A 21,609-nucleotide genomic window follows, 5' to 3' on the forward strand; every position below is an offset into this window, starting at 1 on the left:
ATCAAGTTAAACATGTAAAAACTATTTGTATAAACCACAGAGCTATAGAATACTTAATGACAAAATATATGCCTGATTGTACATGGATCGCTTGTATGAGCAGACAGCAGTTTGAAAAGCTGCTCCAGTCATGGTATATATAAGAAATGTAGAAACAAGGACATCTACGGTATTTATTACTGGATTTTTAAAATGAAATCCTTGATTGACAAGACACTGAACAACATTTAAAACAGCATTTAATACAGGCAGCAAAACATTTTTAATATAGATTTTATTTGGTTTAGCAGTCTCGATGTCAATCAACAAATTGATATTAAAAACACAGAACCTGCGTTTGTTAATAGAGTACCCAAGAGAGAGAGAGGGCAGTATTAAACACATCCTGAGCAGAAATCATTTCGTTAAGAAGCAATGGTATGCAGCCCATTACATTCCTAAAAGCTCTCTGGTGCCCCCTGCTGGAAACAGTACTGCTTTACACTGCAAGCTGCCCGCATGATAACTGCAGTACACTGTGCTGTGTCTTGAGGTACCGCAGATTCACCGTGGTATCGGGGGAAGTTTCCACAGAACCCACTGCAAGAGGCTGAGCAATGCATGAGAAAGGAAAGAGAAATGTGCATTCATAATAACAATCTATTTAATATATTACTAATGTGAGGTAACACAATCCGAATGCTCAACAAGACGATGAATACAAGACGTACTCGTTCATATTTGAGTCTGTGAGCTTTTGATCTGAACAGATTGTAATTAGGGGTGACCCTGTTTATCAGGCAAGTTTATTATTTTGTTTTCAGTAGATATTTCTGTATTTAGTCAAATGCACTCCTGTTGTTTAAGTGTACCCAAGTGTCTGCAATTCTGAGAATGTTCTCGAGTCCTGTAAGAGTCTGCAACTGATTTCACGTCTTCACACACTTAGTGCAGGAAGAGGATTACACACCTGTGTGAATTTTATGGTGTCTTTTAAGGTCTCGTAACTGTCTGAATCTCTTCCCACAAACATCACAGTGATGAGGTTTCTCTCCTGCGTGAATGACTTTGTGTTTTTTAAGGTTTCCTATGTGAATGAATGTCTTCCCACACTCAGAGCAGTGATGAGATTTCTCTCCTGTGTGAATGTGCTGGTGTCTTTTAAGGTCTCCAGACTGGCTGAATCTCTTCCCACAAACATCACAGTGATAAGGTTTCTCTCCTGTGTGAATTTGATGGTGTCTTTTAAGGTCTCCTAACCGGCTGAATCTCTTACCACAAACAGCACAGTGATAAGGTTTCTCTCCTGTGTGAATTTGATGGTGTCTTTTAAGGTCTCCTAACTGGCTGAATCTCTTCCCACACTCAGTGCAGTGATAAGGTTTCTCTCCTGTGATAATGCGCTGGTGTGAATGAAGATTTCCTAACTGTGTGAAACTCTTATCACTGGACTGTATGTGGGAAGGTTTCTCTCCTGTGTGAATGCGCTGGTGTCTTTTAAGCAGTGATATATGACTGAAACTCTTCCCACAATCAGCCCAGGAAAACGTAGTCCCTCCTGTGGGATTTCCCTTGTGAGTTTCAGGAGCGTCTAATTGACAGGAACTCTTCCCACCTTTAATAGAATGAGGCAAGGTCTTCACGTTGCCCTGGGTTTCTGAATTGTTAAAACATGCAGAATGTGGCGTCTCTGTACTCTCCACAGTAAGTGGGTGTCTGTCTTGTAAAGAAGGGATTGTAACGGAGTGAGTTCTCAATGTCTTCACATACTCTTCTTGGGGTGTCGTTTCTCTGTGTTTCTTGCTCTGTGGTTTGCCTCTAGAAGAGTTTTTGCACTGGGGTGATGGAGTGGAGTCGTGTTCTCCATCATCTACTTTAGAAGCTAAAGAAAGAAAGAGAAGAGAGACAAAGGTTATTGTACAGCATTCTTCCACATGCACTGTTCTGCAGGGCTTCATGTCATAAACATGACAATAACAACACATCAATGCTTACTGTGAGACGCACAAGAGTGAAATGTGCTGCTGAGAGCAAACATTACAGTCCCTGGGATAGTTGTAGTGAGATGAGCTTTTAAACATGATATTGTATTTGAATAAAGTGTAAGAAATCAAATAAGACTGATGGGTCATACAATACGGGTTCACTCTCATTGTGGCGATGCTGCTGCAACCTCTCCACAGAAATGCTCTACTGAAATGTTTCTTCTGGGGACGCTAAGCAACCAGACTGGATGTGACATCAGCCCGTGATGGGACATGTGATCCCTGCAGCTCTGTAAAGCTGTGGGAGCAGGACAACTGCAAACAGTGTATCAGAAATGGGGAAAGGCACAGATCTAACACAGGGGTGTCCAAGGCTGGCCCTTCCACTCCTGCTCTTTGTTCCAACCCTGTTCTGATTTGTTTAAATTAACCAATTAAAGCTCCATCCAGGCACAGGAGCAGCACTTTATAGACGTGAACCTGTTCAATGAGGAGTGGAATGGTCTCCAGGAGCGTGATTGGACAGCGCTGATCTCACAGCATTCTAAAGAGGCGTGGCAGTGGCTGCACATCTAGCGTGATTGGACAGTGCTAATCTCACAGCATTCTAAAGAGGCGTGGCAGTGGCTGCACATCTAACGTGATTGGACAGCGCTGATCTCACAGCATTCTAAAGAGGCGTGGCAGTGGCTGCACATCTAGCAGGTGCTTCAGGAGCAAGCACAGTGATGTCCTTGTTGACATAGTGGTTGGGCAGCTCCCCTTGTTTAAAATATGAATCTCAAGCACACTGCTGGTGTTCAGTACCAGGTTTTGCAGGATGAATAGGCAGCTCAATGCTGCTTGTTTTGTAGGATTACCTCCAAATCCCAGATCACATTCAGATGGAGAATCATCACACAGGTTGGATCTCAGCTTCTTGTTCTCCTCAAGTGTACAGACATTATTTACAGTAGGAAGTTCCTCTGCGATGGAGACACATTTCTGTTCTATGAATTCCTCTTTAATAGGAACACATTCCTGTTCAGGGACGTCTTCATCTTTAACACATGGCAGCCCTGTAACCTGTATTAGACTTGCACACCACTCCTGCTCAAAGGACTCCTCTTGTGTGTAAACTGCTTCTATCTTTGGCCCTTCCTGTGCTTCAGATTCAGGGATAGCGTGGCTCTCTATGGGATCTGTGGGAAACAAAATTGTATAAAATTACAACTCTTACTTACTAGCTAGGCTCCTCTACAAGCCCTTGTCAGAATGACTGAATAGATTCAATTCTTTTAGCCTGTCTGCATACGACATGCCTTTTAAACCCAGGATAATTCTGGTTGCTCTTTGCACTCTTTCTAGAGCAGCAATATCCTTTTTGTAACGAGGTGACCAGAAATGAACACAATATTCTAGGTGAGGTCTTCCTAATGCATTGTAAAGTTTTAACATTACTTCCCTTGATTTAAATTCAACACTTCTCACAATATATCCGAGCATCTTGTTGGCCTTTTTTATAGCTTCCCCACATTGTCTAGATGAAGACATTTCTGAGTCAACATAATGTCACCGGGTCTAAGAGGAGCTATTTCTCTTATTTTATTGATTTATGTTTAATAATGTTACGTTACCCTGTTTTTAACTCCCAAATTAAAACACATATTCCCTCGCAGCAGGAAACCGCACAACAGCTGAGGACAACAGAAGCAAAGTGTCAGCAAAGTGTCTGAGGAATGTCTTTCTGTGAACTCATACTGTATTGTGATCATGGTTGGGATGGAAACATCACCACGAGGGACATTACAGTGACTGCACATAACAGCACTATGATATCACCACGAGGGACATGACAGCGACTGCACTTAATAGCACTACGACATCACCACGAGGGACATCACAGCGACTGCACATAACAGCACTACGACATCACCACGAGGGACATTACAGCGACTGTACATAACAGCACTACGACATCACCACGAGGGACATTACAGCGACTGTACATAACAGCACTACGACATCACCACGAGGGACATTACAGCTACTGCACATAACAGCACTACGACATCACCACGAGGGACATTACAGCTACTGCACATAACAGCACTACGACATCACCACGAGGGACATGACAGCGACTGCACATAACAGCACTACGACATCACCACGAGGGACATGACAGCGACTGCACATAACAGCACTACGACATCACCACGAGGGACATTACAGCGACTGCACATAACAGCACTACGACATCACCACGAGGGACATGACAGCAACTGCACATAACAGCACTACGACATCACCACGAGGGACATGACAGCAACTGTACATAACAGCACTACGACATCACCACGAGGGACATGACAGCAACTGTACATAACAGCACTACGACATCACCACGAGGGACATGACAGCAACTGTACATAACAGCACTACGACATCACCACGAGGGACATGACAGCAACTGCACATAACAGCACTACGACATCACCACGAGGGACATGACAGCAACTGCACATAACAGCACTACGACATCACCACGAGGGACATGACAGCAACTGCACATAACAGCACTACGACATCACCACGAGGGACATGACAGCGACTGCACATAACAGCACTACGACATCACCACGAGGGACATGACAGCAACTGCACATAACAGCACTACGACATCACCACGAGGGACATGACAGCGACTGCACATAACAGCACTACGACATCACCACGAGGGACATGACAGCGACTGCACATAACAGCACTACGACATCACCACGAGGGACATGACAGCGACTGCACATAACAGCACTACGACATCACCACGAGGGACATGACAGCGACTGCACATAACAGCACTACGACATCACCACGAGGGACATGACAGCGACTGCACATAACAGCACTACGACATCACCACGAGGGACAGTACAGCGACTGCACATAACAGCACTACGACATCACCACGAGAGACATGACAGCTACTGCACATAACAGCACTACGACATCACCACGAGGGACATTACAGCGACTGCACATAACAGCACTACGACATCACCACGAGGGACATGACAGCGACTGCACATAACAGCACTATGACATCACCACGAGGGACATGACAGCGACTGCACATAACAGCACTACGACATCACCACGAGGGACAGTACAGCGACTGCACATAACAGCACTATGACATCACCACGAGGGACATTAGAGTGACTGCACATAACAGCACTACGACATCACCACGAGGGACATGACAGCGACTGCACATAACAGCACTACGACATCACCACGAGGGACATGACAGCGACTGCACATAACAGCACTATGACATCACCACGAGGGACATGACAGCGACTGCACATAACAGCACTACGACATCACCACGATGAACTGCAATTCCCAGAAGAAGTTCACAAACGCGTCACTTACCAGGAGCTGGGACACACGACGCAGTCAGAGTGGCTTCACCACAGATTTTCTGATTGCAGACGACTATAGTTTTTTTTTCACTGTTCCCATACAGCTCCATCATAACTAGACTGGTAAATACGATCAGTAAAACCTCCATGCAATAAAAGCCTGTTTCCACAAGCATTTTTTATGTAGTTGGGCTGCATATTTTTTTCACTTGTTGCAGAATGATATTCAGCACGTGTTTTGATTATATATATATATATATATATATATATATATATGATTACTCCTCCAATGGACATCTGGGATTGGGCTAGGACTATATAAAGAAGGACAGGACAGTCAATCCCATGATGCAGTTCGGTACTCAATTACAGGCGCCATTTGTGGAGCCCACTCAGCACTGAATACATTGCGATGATGCTGTGGTGCAGCCCCAGGATATAGCGGTATTATTTATAATAACAATACAAAATATCGTTAATATAAAGTGTCTGGCTCTTATTTATGCTTGATTATGTCAAGAAACATTTCGCCAGGGCGAGCCTGAATAAGTTAAAAGCATTGCGAGCGCGCTATTATTTCTAGTACTGCTGTTAATCAGGGTCTGTACACTGTGTCTAATAAAAGGCTCTATTAAAAGACCCTCACAAATACATCACAGAGATATTTACATTCTCAAGCTCTGCAGCATGGTCTGTGACTGTCTCAGCGGGACTCTAAACACTTCACCAGAAGGACACCGTGTAAGTCTCTCCAATTACAGACTGGTTAAGACTTACCAATATAGTAGTTTCTTAGTTTCTAGAATACATTTAAATATGAATTAGACGAGGTTAGATGCACTACGTTCTTATTATCTATAAAATAACACAATGCCTCAAGTAGACTCCTTATAACCAATATTAGGACAGAGCTGTGCTATTAACCGCGCTTATAATAATCAAACACTTTAAAACGTGTCTGAAGAGAGATTCGACCCAAGATCTTTCCAGTAGAAGGTGGTTTGAGGTGTTGGATTGACCGAGCAATACCACCCAATAAAACCCATCTTACCTTGAAATATGAAAGGCTGTTTAATGTCTGCATGTGCAGCGTTTATACACCCTCGCACGGCTTTCAGCTCGCTCTCTGATATTTCCAATCTCAGCTTCAGACTTTCATTCTCTCTCTTCACTGCAGACATTTCCTCTTGTAATTCAGTGAATTTGCTGCTCACAGCTTCAGTAATCGCGCACACGACGCTGTCTGCAGCCGCTTTCACTGCGAGCTCGACGGTGGAGGCGAGCTCGTCTTGAAACCACGACACGGAGACACTGACGTCCATCTTCACTGGTTTAGTTTGAGACTGGTCTAGCGGAATCCTCTTTGCATTCAGAAACACCGCCTTCGGTTTGTATTTAGTAAGATATATGTGTTTTTATCGTAGCCTTCCCATTCAAATACATGCATCACACACAGACTTTGCAAGCAGCAGCAGCCCTTTCTATTCCCGGTACCAAGTCTGAGCACATTCTGCGGAAAACGTGTCCAGATTCAGATCCAGGTCACGCATCCACGGGTTTAAAAGTCTGCAGAGCCGCGCAGCTTCTCAAGAGGTCCTGCGCAGGAGCAGCCGCGGCGCAAAACAAGAGACGAGCGCTGGATGACAAAGAAGCGTGTAGCAAACAGATCCAATCCTCACTGCATGTGCTACTGCCACCTAGTCAGGGGGTGTGAATCGCCTTCGAATCATGACATTAATGATCTTATAAATGATTTGTAATACAAATTAAAATGATTGGACTCTTTTTCCACACAGTTATTATACTTTTCAAATATTGAGATATTTATTCTAAAGGTTTAAACATGTAAAAAAAATAAAATAATGCTAAACTGATTTATGAGTTTCTCTGACATATTATCTGGGCAGCAGTGTGGAGTAGTGGTCAGGGCTCTGGACTCTTGACCAGAGGGTCGTGGGTTCAATCCCAGGTGGGGACACTGCTGCTGTACCCTTGAGCAAGGTACTTTACCTAGGTTGCTAACCCAGTAAAAACCCAACTGTATAAATGGGTAAATGTATATAAAAATAATGTGATATCTTGTAACAATTTTAAGTTGCCCTGGATAAGGGTGTCTGCTAAGATATTAATATCTGAGTTCTTTATTCTTTCAATACATTTAGTTTATTAGCCTGCTCTGTCACTCCACGGGGTAGTTATTCATATAATAAAAAGCATTTCATTCAAAGAGCTTTAGTTTTCTAACGCCTCTCAGGTTTTTCTTGTGGAATGGGACGCTTTTTAATCACAATAAGACACCTCAGGACATCTTTTCAAAGCTTTTACACCAGTCTTTAATTAACTCCTATTTATTTTAAAGAGGTAAACCACCTGTTCATTTTACAAAACTAGAACCACACAGCTGAGTAATACACTGTATTTCAAGCCCTCTTCAGCACTCTCAGTGTGTTTAGTTTTTCATGTTGTAACATTAACATGATGTCTTGTCCTTTTTTAAATCAATAGCAGTTAATTAAAGGCTGGAGGAAGCGCTTTGATAACGCGTCCCCTCGAGTCTCACAGAGCAGCGCACTCCTTGGCGTGTCTCATTGCTGGTGACTCTTCTGCTGCTGCGGACGCGGCTCTGTTGCCTGGTTTAGTTCGCAGCGCAGTCTGAGGAAGAGTCTAAATCTGTGCCGCTGGACAGCAGGGAGGAATACTGTCCTGGATAAAGAATAGGACACAAGAATACAGTTTAAGAGAAACTAAATAAAAGCATGGGGTAGAAATAGCAGAGGTTACTGCCTGGAAGTTTACTCGTAAAGAATGACCTTTCTGCGACCCTGTGCTGTATTTACCAAAAACAAGTTCACACGCACTGAACCTGCAAGACTAGCGAAGAGAAAGCTATGAAACTGCGAGCATGCCTGCGCCATTGTGGATCTGTTTGTAACAACGGCGCTCAACTTGAATTAACCTGATATACTTCTAAAAACATTATCAGGGGTATCGCGTTAGTGTTTGAACATTTTGTTCTGAAGAAGAGGGCAGAAAATATAAATATCGATAAACAAAGCACAGACTATTTATCTGCGAAAAACTCGCTGCATCGGCGCTGCTTCAGTCACAGCGTCCCGGTTGATTAACTCCCGTCGCGGTCAACTATCACACGGGAGAGCCCTCGTCGCCGGGCACTCTCTCATAAATATCTTTTTTTTATAATCTGCACATTCTTAGACAAGACGGATAATTACACACATTAAATAGCACTGGTGTATACACACAGAAGCAGCTATGAGAAAGAAAGACATGAACCATTTCTTTACATTAAATATATTGGTTAATTGTGGGCTCTAGTTGTTAACATCACTGAGTCCCTTGTCCCTGTGGATTGCAACCACAATGTGGAAACATATAGAGAATGTATGGGAATGGTCAATGAACATTGATTTCTAATACTGGACCCTGTCTTAATACTGTATTACATTCCGAATATGAATATAGCGGAATTATTAATTGTAGATAATACTTAGAATACCAGATACACATTTACCATTAAAAAGCAATCCATGTGATTTCTTTACCAGTCGTTCATTATTTTGTGTATCAGCCTCCACACAAAGCCGAGCGCAGTGCGGTATACTGTAATGATGCTCAAGTCAGTCTGCCCGGACTGCACCTGAACCATCTTATAAACACGAAGCCTCCAATAAGCTCATTTTTAAAAGTTGGTAAAGAATTGCGCTCTATAATATAGCGAAGCTAAATCTGAACTCCTAGCTGGTGCAGTGAGAGGGAGAGATGGCGGGGTAGAGAAGGAGTCTCCTCCATTTGCATGTTCTAAATGCCTCGTTTGGTTTTGGGATAGAACAATGCGTTGTGGGACCGGCCGATATTTCCACATGAACATTGGATCGGGGTTCGGTTTGGTCCGGTCTAAGTCACAATTCTGAGATACTGGCCAATACTCATCAAGGGTTTAATATCAATTCGAAATTACCGACACTTTTTACATATTAAATAAAATACAAATTAAAGTTAACACACATACGTTTTGTCACTTTTCATTCATTTATATGCACTGTACGGTTTGTTTGATAGGACACTGCTCAGCTGACTGTAGCTAAAACTGCCTTTATTGTGATCCACCACATGCTGAAGTAAAATGCTAAACTAAACTACTTTATGAGAACAGTCTTTATGACAGTTTACTGCATAGCAGTACAAGCACATTTATTCTTTTTAGAAAGTGTTGCTAATTGCGAATTGGTGGAAAACCATTGATGAATACTGACCACTATCTCAGAAGTCTGACTTACAAAGTACAGTATATGTTTTTCTGTTTGAATTGTACTTAAAATACTGTATGTGGGCTACTTAAGTTAAGAAATGATTATTAATAGTATCATGTATACCTTTCTTTTGTTTAACTCTATAACGTCACCCTCACTTTATTGCCAGGTTTTCCTTGGCCCTATGAAAAGGCGGTATAAAGAGGCTTGACTGTACTAAATATGTTTGTATTCCCCCCCATCCACTTCTTTCACTCTTTTCACTGTTTCTTTTTGACTAGATAAACAACTGACCTTTCAGCTTACATTTGTGGAAACGATGACAGACAAACCCCAAACAGGTACGTGCTGGTTCAGTTGTTAATTCATTGTTTATCTGGCTGGCCCTGATCCACTTAAGACAAGCCCTGTAAATGGATCAAACACTGCTATGCATAAAACAAGCAAGTTAATCAGCCTGCTATAATAAATCCATTGCATTCTGGAATCTAGAAATCCATTGTTTTCAGTCACTACTTTAGGAATATGCCCTAAGACACTTCAGGGTAGTGGTACTAAACTGGATTAGTCGCAGAGCAAAGTGCAGTCTGCATTCTAGTTATGACAATTCAGAGTATACATTTCATCTTATCTACTAAGAAACACTATGTAGATGAAGAGAGCTGCAATACGACTAATTTAAATAAAGCATTTCCAGAGTTTAATGACATTTATAGCGGCATTGATGGTTTGTAGCAGATACAGTAATTGAAAAAAGGTGGTGTAATGCCCCCACATTGACAAGCATTGCAGCTGCTCAATAAATGGGCTCCTATAACTCTACTACTGTATACTGTTAGGTTATTACCAGGGTGGTGAACCGGCCTGATGGAACGCAAGTTTCTGTGCGTCCAGGACAGGAGTCTGTGCGCTGCATGGTGGAGGCCCGGTGAACGCAGGCCGCTGGGCCTTCACCATGCTTGGTTGCTCTTCTGTTGATGTATTGAGAGCCTTAACTTCATCACATGATTTATGACCTGTTTTGTGTGCGCCTCTGCACGTCTTTTGGAATGCGCTCAAACTAGCCAATCGTCGAGATAGTTCAGGATCCGAATACCCCCCAGCCTGAGTGGAGCCAGTGCTGCATCCATGCACTTTGAAAATGTGCGGGGTGCCAGCGAGAGGCCAAATGGCAGCACAATTTGTACGCGTTGCCTTGAAAGGCGAATCACAGATACATTGTGTGCGGGACGGATCGGGACATGAAAGTAGGCGTCTTGCAGGTCGATCGATGTGAACCAGTCACCCGGTTGGACGGACTGGAGGATACGCTGTGCTGTCAACATGTTGAACTTCCTCTGTTTGAGGAAGAAGTTGAGGACTCTGAGGTCCCTCTTGGGCACCAGGAAGTACCTGGAGTAAAAGCCACCGAGGGCATTGCTTGGATCTACCAAGCGCACAACGTTCTTCTGTTGAAGATTGGCGATCTCCTGTTGAAGGAGTATCGCTCTCGCTGGTTCGACGGTGGTGAGGAGCACACCCTTGAAGGGTGGCTGACCTAAGCGGAATTGTAGAGCGTATCCATGTCTCATTGTCAATAGCAACCAGGAGTCCTGGGAGTCAATCTGTGCCGAGGTCGGTGCCGGGCTGTAGACGGCTCTGAAGCTAGTCACCGGTGCCGAGTCAATCGGTGCAGGGATCAGCGTCGAGGAGAGCGCTGTCGGTGCTGAACAGTCGGTGCAGGGATCAGACGGTTCCGAGGTCGGTGCCGATGGTAGGCGCGGTCGGCGCTGGGCTGTAGGTGGCGCTGAAGATGGTTACACCGGTGCCAAGTCAATCGGGGGTCAGTGGGAAAACCACGGTCGATGCCGGGGTATGCAGTCGGCATGGTCAGCCTCGCTAGGTGAGCCCGACGCTTGAGAGGGGCACTAGGCCCAAGGTTTTTTTTTTTTTTTTTTGGTCGCTGTGGCTGATTAAATTGGCGTAGAGGACGATACCGTGAGCCGCGGGGTCTCCTTACAGCACCAGAACAGCTCTCACACGGTATAAGAAAGCTACACAAGGCCTCGTGCAGTGAAAGAGAGTAATGGCCGCTTACCAATCTCCAAAGAGGGGTCAACCAGCTCTAGTCAGTAAACTAATGCGAGAATTAGGTAGGAGCACTTTCAAAAATGATCGAAAGACTCAAAGTGGCGGGGTTCACATTCACGTTAGAGTTGTGCCAAAGTGGTGCTTTAAGTGTTAACTGTAATGGTTCTGCTGAATTGCAATAGCTGCGTTATATAGACAGGTCCTTACCAGTTTTGTCCGGATGGGCTTGCTGTACGTTGTCGGGGCCGTGTTGCTATCCACGCTCTACGGTTGTGGAAGAGCGACTTCAAGCGTCGTTCTGTGCTGGTGCACCACTTGTAGGTCGCTCTATATTACACATTAGAACAATTATCCCAAAGACATACCCAAAGTCAGACACTTTGAGATTTGCCTGTAACATGCAATGTTTTTAAGATGGCAGATGGCATTATTGGGAAGGTTTATTTTCAAGCGTGATGCATGAATGTCAGGACTGCCCAGTCCCTGACCACATTCCGGCGCCTCCTTAAGACTCACCTCTTCAAACAGCACCTGTAGAACTCCTCTGTTGTATCCTGGGACACTATCACCCTTCATTTAAATGTGCTTTACTTTACTCTTATCTGCCGCCTATTTTACTGCATTTAATCCTGTACTTCAGAATATTGTAATCTGCCAAGTGTTTAAACTGTAGTATTTTGTACTTAATCATATCCTGATGTAACTATCACTATTTAATCATATCCTGATGTAACTTTCACTATTATCTAGTGTATTATTGAATTATGGTTTGTCACACTTGAGAATTATTGTATTTCTTGTTTTTATTGTATGACTTATATTGTAACACTTGAATGTATTTGTATTTGCTTGCGATTGTAAGTCGCCCTGGATAAGGGCGTCTGCTAAGAAATAAATAATAATAATAATAATGAAAATCTTCCTTTTGAAACCATTTTTTGGCAATTGGAAGAAATCCTGGCAATGATGTGTGGTATTTCATTTCAGATTTGGAAGTCCAGATTAAAAACAAAGGACTTGATCCAAAGAAATGGAAGGAATTGTTAAAGAACGAGTTTCAAGTTACATCAATTGAGGCTCTCCAGCATTTAAACAAAGAAGACTACCAGAAGCTTGAAAAGCATGCAGAAGCTGACTGGGAAAGACGTGCTTTAGCCAAGCTGGTTAATGTTGACATTTCACCAAAATCAGGTAAGCAGAAAGAAGTGGTAGGATTAGCTAGTGTGTGGTGAGACAAGCATTACCCTGCTGACTTAAACCCTCCCCACCCGTGTGGCGCTTGTGTATCCCCCCCCATGGAACTTCCGGCCATAGTCAGCGATGGCATAGCCTGGATTGGAACCAGCGATCTCCAGGCTATAGGACGCACCCTGCACTGCCGGTGAAGCGCCTTAGCTGGATGCAATGCCACTCGGCAGCCCCATATATTTTGAATTTAAACTAAGGCCTGGACAAAATCAAAACTGACAACCCGCTAATGCACTACAAAACTGTATTTAATAGTGTGTTTTTTTCTGTTATCTTATTTCTTCTACTCATAAAAAGAAAGCTATGAAATACAGTTTTGTAAAGTGTGATTAGCAGGTTGCCAAAGTTTTTTTATTTGGTCTGGGCCTAAGTGAAAAGTCTTTAACACGATGAAGGAGAAGTCGAGGTTGAAAAGTAATTGGCATTGTTCCTCAGCTCTTAAAGGGGAAATCAGCAGTAGATAAAAAAAAATAAGATGAACTATCCTACCTTGCTATCCGAATGTCTAAAACATTTGCTGCTCTGAAGCATCTCTCCTGAGCCAGTAGATGCCTTCCACATGTACTGTTGCATGCCCAGTGAAGCGTCGTATTGGCTAGTTCAAGTTCTGTGTGGAAACAAGGTCTGTCTGTCTGCTGTGTTCGTGGTTGCGGAGAAAAGGCAGTAAAACTGTTCTAATTTCTAATAACTAAGGAAGTCCAGGGGCAGCGACTGCCAAAATTTTTTTGGCCACATTGGTAAACACATTTCTATACATGCAAATAAGGCCTTCACAGTACTGAGCTTGAAATATAGACAAAGGCAATGCCATTGACAATCCCATGGAACTGAGTTGTGTTGATTGACAGCCAATCCCACGTTTTTTTTTTTTTTTTTTTTTTGTACGGGGCAGTTAAGAACAAAAGCCTTATTTCCACATATTGGAAATGTGTTTACCAATGCTTGCTCATTAGTTGTGAAAAACAACAATTCCAATCACTAACACAGCAGAGACTTTATTACCACATGGAACTTGAACTGGCCAATACATGCGCCAGTACACGTGAGAGTAAATGTGGAAGACTTCTCTTCTGGCTCAGATCTTTCAGAGAATGTACCCTTTAAAGTCCACGGTATGTCATTTCAGATGAAGATTTGGAAAAGAAGATCGAAGACTCAGGCCTTGATACGGAGAAATGGAAAAACATATTGAAAGAGGAGTATGGAATCACTTCATTAGTTTCTCTCCAGTACCTAAAGAATAGTGACCTCCGCTTACTTCAAAAGAAAACTGAAAAAGAATGGGAGAAGAGAGCCTTGAGCAGACTGCTAAACACTGAGATTGCACCAAAGATGACACAAGAGGATGAGAAAAGGGCTTTGGAAATGCGTCAAAAAATAAGTGACAGACTTGCAAATGTAACTAAAGATCTAGAAAGCCATCTCAAAAGAATTGGGAGAGATGAGCTTGGCAATAACGATCTAAAAGCATCTGCTGATAAATCCTTGAGCACTTTAACAGAGTTAATGAATAAAATGGACACATTAAACTCTAACTCAGTGAAACGAACAGAATGGACACCGTCTGATTTAATTTACAGAGCATCAGAAGGTGGCGTTTTCAGAGGAATCTTGTTCAGTAATGATGTTAAGGATGAACAAGTCTATCGAGGTATTATCTTGGATAAACCAGTGGAATGTTGCTTGCTCGGGCCATTCTTGAGCATGCAGGAGAAATCATACACCTTTCAGTCTTCAGAACATGAGAGCTCATTTGAAAGCAGTCTAAAAACATGTGGCGCTAGTTATTCAGCTGAACTCCATGCATCCTTTGCAGGATTCAGTGTGGAGGCTGGTGGAGGAACAGCAAGCAGCTCTACAGATAGCAACAAGACAAGTCGGGCCAAGGCAGAGTCCTATGGATCTGTGATAAAACAAACATTCGTGCCCATGGCTTCATTTGAATTCACCCACACACAGTTAAAGCTGTCTGAAGACGCCTTGCATGTCTTGAAAGAAATAGATGACTTTATGAGCAGAGATTTGATTAGTCGACAAATGGTGGTTTTATTGCAAAGTCAGGCTATTAAATTTCTGCAACTATTTGGGTCTCATGTAAATGGCAGCGTTGTCCATTTTGGAGGTATACACTGTGTTAAGGCGTCATCACATGAAGTTCATTCCAGTCAAATGAAATCAAAGTTCAATGAAATGTCCAGATCTATTGATGCTCATGTAAAGGCTTCCTTCTCATTTTATGGGGGTGGTGGATTCTCGGCTTCACACAACAATAGTGATGCCAGAGAATCAACAGGAACACATGAGACCAATACAAGTGACATTGATATTGCAGTTCAGATGATCGGCGGGCCCCAGGAGGCTTGTTCTATTCCAGAGTGGAAGAGAGGGCTGGTTGAAAACCAGAGCACCTGGAGTGTGATTGACCGCGGCCAGGCCAGCAATTTTATCCCAGTCTGGAACATCATTATGGACAACCACTTCAAGAATTTCAATGATCCAATGGGACTGGCTTGCATTCTGAGAGAGTGTTGGAGAGAAATGGTTGCAAGCCAGGCACGTGGAAAGGGTGCCAGAGTAGATCATCCTAAGTGGTGGGATGATGAGAGAATTGATGATTTGGTAAAGAATGGAAAAGAATGGAAAAGCTTTGATGTAACTCAGTTGTGGGCAGTGAAGAGCTTAGAAAATCTGGTGAAGAGAAAGAAGTCTTTGACAACATCAGAAAACTATGAAGAGCAGGAATCGCAAATCAAAGTGAAGTGTGAGAGGCTGAGTAGTCTGATGGATGAATACATGGAGGAGGAGCAAGCAGATGATCTGTGGAAAGCCTTTGGTACTGAATTAATCAGCGACAGACCTAAAAAAGAAACAGGTGGACAGAGGTATGGCTACTATCATTTCTCACGTTTTATCTTTATTATTCTAAAAATACCAAGCTTTACCAGGTTTACTGTGCTCGTCATTTAGCATGTGTAAGGTAGCGGGACTTTGTGGTTAGTGAAATAAAATGCACAGGAGTCCAGATAGAGTACAATGGTGGAGTTTTATTGTACTGCCATCAGGTGCACAAACACAGGGAACAAAATGCAAATAATGAAACGCAAGTTGCCATATACAGGAGACACTCCGGATAGACTCTATCCAGTATTAGTGTACTGCTATCATTCACCCATCCAACCCCACCCTTGGACTAAACTACTGTAACTGAGCCAGGACTGTACATGACAGTGTAGACATTTCTTTCTTTTACAGGGTTGCCCCTCATATTATCTGGGAACTGAAAAGAATATACAAGGACAAGTAAGTTCATTTACAACTCTTATCTTTATTTTATCGTAACAGTGACCCCACATAACCATGTGCATATTCTGCAGTCAGGTAAGCTATATTAAATCACAGGTTATATTGGTAAATGGTCAGGGTTTGGCATTAGTGATGGAGCACGGGAAGATTCTCCATCACACCATGGCATATACCATGGTTTACCATATTTATTATTTACCATGCTGTATATACCACCTTTACTGTTTGCAATATCTTACATCAGGGCTCGACACCCTCAACATAGCAAGAACAACTCAACAAAACTTAATTGAGTTCAAAATCGTTATCAGGTGGTAAGACCAACACTAACACTAAACTTAAACACACTGGGCAACGCATGGAGTACAATTTTACTGTATTTAATAAAAAAAATGTAATTCTTTCAATAAAGACATTGCAGCTGCTATCGTCTTTTCAGTCAACAACGCACTGCATAAGCATTGATTCCGCACTTCCTCGTGACGCTGGCTGCGTGCTCTCTCACGAGCAACAACACAGAAGCAGGCTGACAAAGAGCTACGCTTTTATAATGAGGTGACTGATCTAATGAGTGTTTTATTCCAGTGTAATACATTGGTAAAGAAACTCAGAGGGGCCGTCCTCATACCTCAGATGGACTGCCAGTTGCTGACCCCTGTCTTACATAATATTTCATTGCAAACCTATTTAAATTGTTTTAGTTTTGACAATTAGTTCTCATTATATTAAATGTTAATATTAAATTCCAGTACAGTACTGAATGATGAAATATGAATTAAATACCTCACAACCTGTGGGTTATGGTGAATAAGCATTTTCAATTGTATGTGGTTCTCTCAACACAATTTACCACCTAGACATTGCTTTGAAGCCAGTACTTGTTTTTCTTTACTGCTTGCTACTATCTCTTTGAACATGTGCACCTGACAAGGGAAACACCAGCACTCAGCCTTTAGATGCTCCTTTTTAAACACGTCCTGGTATTTATTCATTCATGTATTCATCAATTTATTTATTTATCCCTTATTCTCCCACAGAGAAGAAGCAGCTTGCAGGTAAGTACATTGTTTATCTTTAGTTTTACAGGGTTGTAATGTGCTATCTTACCTGTGTCTTCCACAGTATCTACAGGGTACCCCTGCAATCTCCTGTCTAATAATAATAAATACATGAATAAATTGGTAAAATACAAAACAGTTTGATTGTGAAAGCCCTATTAAAATAACACACTCAATTTGTAATGGCTTTTGCTGCTGTGCTAAATTTTGTTTTTACAGATTGAAAAAACACACCTAATCTAACCAAATCAAAACTTTGACCCACCCGCTAATCGCAAATTACAAACCTGGCGGATTTTTTGCTTGTCTGAAGGTTATTCCACCCCAGAAGAAACCCACTATTGACACTGAGTTTGTCATTTGTGTTTAGCGGGTGGTTGAAGTTTTGACTTGGTCCAGGCTTGAATGTCACAGGGGAGGTACGGTGGCATGGTGGTTAGCGCTGCTGCCTCACAGTTCCAGGGTCCAAGGCTCGATTTGGCCTAGGGGTCTGTCTGTGGAGTTTGCATGTTCTCCCAGTGTTCTCATGGGTTTTCGCCGGGTACTCTGGTTTCCTCCAGTCCAAAGACCTGCGGTTCTGGTTGATTTGTCACTCTAAATTGCCCTCTGTGAGGTGTGTGTGTGTGTGTGTGAATGAGTGGGTGTGTGTGGTGCCCTGCGATGGACTGGCGTTCTATCCAGGGTGTAGTCCTGCCTTGTACTCTGTCTGCCGGTTCGACTTGCTGCCTGTTCTTCAAAGTGTTGCCGATACCACTGTTGTCCTCAGTGGTTACTGATATTGCTTCCTCTGTAAAGAAGTTAACTTCCAAGCAGGACATCACCAGAGCAGCAAAAAGGTAAAATGAATCAATGCAACGCTCGTATTGACAAATGCAAGACAAGATGGCAGATCTTGAGGACAGAAATCATTGCTGCAATGTAAAGGCTGGTGGGCCTACCGGAGGGAGCCGAGGGTGATGACCCCGTGCCCGTTCGCTTTCTTAAACAAGAAATTCCACGTTGGTTTCAAGCAACGAAGTCTATGGTGATCACCCCTTTCTGAAGTTACAGAGTACATCGCATTTACTCTGGTTGTCCTAGGGATTCCAGTCAGGCCCGCACCTTTACAGTTCAGTGCCTCCGTTACACTGCCCGACAGCGCATTCTTCAGGCTGCTCGAAAATCAGATCCGGTTCTCATCCAAGGTTGTAAACTGTCTTTCTATGCGAGTTATTCTGCTGTTACTGCTGCGAAGAGGAGGGTGTTTGGAGAGGTAAGGGTGACGCTTCGTTGCCATGGAGTCGTTGTATTTTTTAGTTTACCCTGCTGTTCCGAAGGTTAACCATGGCAGGGCGTGCTTGTCCTAACACTTAGGATGAAGTTATTTCTTTCCTCGGCCAGCATTTCCAGGATTCTGCGGCGCTTGCAGATTTCTCTGTGCGCAGGGCCCTGTGATTCCCTTCGAAGGAGAAGATGGATTAATGTGTGTCTTTTTAATGTGGTGTATGGTACTGTCAGTATATAGCTTAGAATAAGGGATATAGACATCTCGTTTTTAATTATTATTTGACATCCCCCCCCCCCTCCCATATATGCGTATATAACTGTCGAGTTGTGGACAGTCATGCTTGTTGCAGTTGTTCAGCTAATGTGTTTTTTTTTTTTTTTTTGTATATGTGGTTTTAGGTTCTAGTGAGCCCCCTCATGGTATTTTGGTTCACAGGGATTGCAGTGTGCAGTGGGGAGGGAGGTCAGGTGGGTGGTGGGAAGGGAGGTTGGCAAGGACGGGTGAATATGTCTATTGGATTTTCTTTTTGGGTTTTGCTGTGATACTCTAAGAACGAGATCGCAAACGCAGCTATTCTAACATTGAGACACATATCACTGTTAATATGATTAATGCAACTACTTTGTATCGCCCAAGTCCTGATACAATACCTGTTCTTTATTTGTGTTTCTGGACAGCTGTAATTAAATTCTCAGTATAAGAAGTGGTATTGCACAGAACTGCTTTTCTGCCAGAACTTGGTAGTAGAGGTAGTGATCAATTACTAAACATACACATAATGGTAATTATCATTATTATTATTTCTGTCCAGGGACACCTTTCTCCAAGCCGACTTAATGATTAAATCATTGAAATACAAATTCACTCACCACGGGGAACACTGCAATATTTTGTATTCAGTTAATAAATTTGTTATGAATAGCATTGGCTTTAGCATTGGAAGATAAGCGTAACCTGACCAATCAGTTGCCACCAGTTCCATCAAAGCATTACACACCAAAAGACAATATTCCTCCGTTCAGGAGAGCAACCACCAAGAAAAGGTGTTAAAACCAAGCCTTGCCCAGGACAACTGGAAGCTGCTAGAGACTGGAAGATGCTGGCAGATGTTGGTCAACGGCTTATTTTTTCCACCTGAGATTAACTAACCTTCGACCAGACATTGTCTTGTGGTCTGGATCAGCACGCCTTGTTCATCTGGTAGAGTTAACAGTGCCATGGGAGGATGCTGTAGATGAGGCGTATGAGAGGAAGAAACTGCGGTATGCTCAACTAGCCACTGAAGCGGAACAGCGAGGATGGAGAGTTCGGGTTTACCCAGTGGAAGTGGGTTGTCGAGGATTTGTGGCACACTCTACAACCCGGTTTCTCAGAGTCGTCGGGTTCAGAGTTCAAATCAGCATGAAGTTCAACATCTACTCTCATGTAATGGAAATCAAGGTGTAAAAGATGGATTCAGCATATAGGCATGTTTGCTTTCATATTTATAATCTGTACAGCTGCTTTCTCTTGTATCATCTCAATTATATCAGAATACTGACGGGAAGTTGCCACGCTACTAATGGGACATTGAAAGTTATTAATTTCTTAGCAGACACCCTTATCTAGGGCAACTTACAATTGTTACAAATATTTACTGGAGCAATCTAGGCAAAGTACCTTACTCAAGGTTCTAGCAGCAGTGTCCCCCACCTGGGATTGAACCCACGGCACAGGAGTCCAGAGCCCTGACCACTATTCTACACTGCTCTGCTCAGATATTTATCAGTCTGAACAATAGAATAATAGAATAATTCTTCTGTTTTGTTTCTTACCAGAACCAACAAACTGGAATTGGACGGCTTCCTCACCAAGGGACAACGTATCATTTCAAAAAATGGCAAATACACGGCTATTTTTCAGGTGGGTCATTCATATAACACCAAAGTTCAAACTTTTCTCATAACCTAAATAAGTGCATGACACATTGACTTGCTGATTATTTTATCAAACAATACACATTTGTAATAATGTAAAATAGCATGAGAACATGAACTAGTTGAAGATTTGTGAATAGGAATTAGTCATTGAACATGCCTGAAATGCATGCATTAATCATCATGATACCTTTATATCTTTAAAGGACGATGGGAATTTCGTGGTGTATGAATCCCCCGAAGGTGTGCCAATATGGGCTAGCGACACTTGGGGAAAAAGGAATGCTGACAAGGTTATTGATGTAACTTAAAAAAGAGGATGGTGAGTAAGTAGATTCAAGAAACTGCACAGAGTCCTTTTCTTCAGTCAGTTGTTAGGTTTATTGAAATATGCAGGGAGTCTGGTCCCAGGTACAGGACAAACAGAATACTCGTTCTTACAATTGTTGCATGACATTAAATACCCTTCTGCATAGGTGTCTCTCTCCTCCTCTTTCTCTGACACTTAACCAATAGAAAAGGTACAACTCATTATCCTATTACCATATATTTCATTCAGTGTGAGTGTGAGTGTGTGTGTGTGTGTGTGTGTGTGTGTGTGATCTAGTGTGAAGATCTCTGAACTCAGTGCAGTCTTCAGACCCTGGTGCCACAAAGGTCCATACATCTGGTTTTTGTCATCTTCCTTGTTCCTATCTCTCCGATTTGCCTAAGACCCTTTGATCCCAGTGGCACTATCTCTTTGGATCTCTCTGAAGTCTTAGAGCCTGGTCTCTTCTTTTGGTCCCCTTGAAAACTAGCTTTATGACCCCCTCATAAACCAGCTGTATTTTCTAAGCAAAAACCTGTTAACTAGTTTTATACCCCAGTGGACTCCCCGAAGGGCAAGCTTCTTTCATGTCAGGGCTGGAGATCAAAGGACTTGTTTGTACAGCCGTGTGCTGCTGGCCAGCCATTTGCTTTGACACAAAAGAATCTTAACTTCTCTACCATATTGCAGCTTTCAATTTACTTCTAATGTGCAGTTGTTTAAGTATAGTTAAATATACGTTAACTTGGTGTTTTTCTCAGCTCTCTGCTACCATCCATTGCTCAATGAAGC

General features: G+C 42.7%; 2 protein-coding genes across 2 annotated transcripts; one reads left to right on the top strand and one right to left on the bottom strand.

Moving 5' to 3' along the window:
* Positions 1-257: 257 nt before the first annotated feature.
* LOC131709365 (zinc finger protein 23-like) lies at positions 258-7,074 on the bottom strand. Its single transcript, XM_059011852.1, has 3 exons — positions 6,426-7,074; positions 2,825-3,145; positions 258-1,861 (listed from the first exon to the last, which is right to left on the bottom strand). Exons 1-3 carry the CDS (start codon positions 6,694-6,696, stop codon positions 942-944), a joined length of 1,512 nt encoding a protein of 503 aa, XP_058867835.1. The 5' UTR covers positions 6,697-7,074; the 3' UTR covers positions 258-941.
* A 2,856-nt stretch (positions 7,075-9,930) lies between these two features.
* Positions 9,931-21,070, top strand: LOC117398620 (interferon-induced very large GTPase 1-like). The gene is made up of 7 exons (XM_059011819.1): positions 9,931-9,986; positions 12,703-12,906; positions 14,090-15,845; positions 16,216-16,263; positions 17,304-17,321; positions 20,409-20,493; positions 20,714-21,070. Exons 1-7 carry the CDS (start codon positions 9,965-9,967, stop codon positions 20,816-20,818), a joined length of 2,238 nt encoding a protein of 745 aa, XP_058867802.1. The 5' UTR covers positions 9,931-9,964; the 3' UTR covers positions 20,819-21,070.
* Positions 21,071-21,609: the final 539 nt, after the last annotated feature.

This window comes from Acipenser ruthenus, chromosome 43 (assembly GCF_902713425.1).
Source record: "Acipenser ruthenus chromosome 43, fAciRut3.2 maternal haplotype, whole genome shotgun sequence".
NCBI classification, from domain to species: Eukaryota; Metazoa; Chordata; class Actinopteri; order Acipenseriformes; family Acipenseridae; genus Acipenser; species Acipenser ruthenus.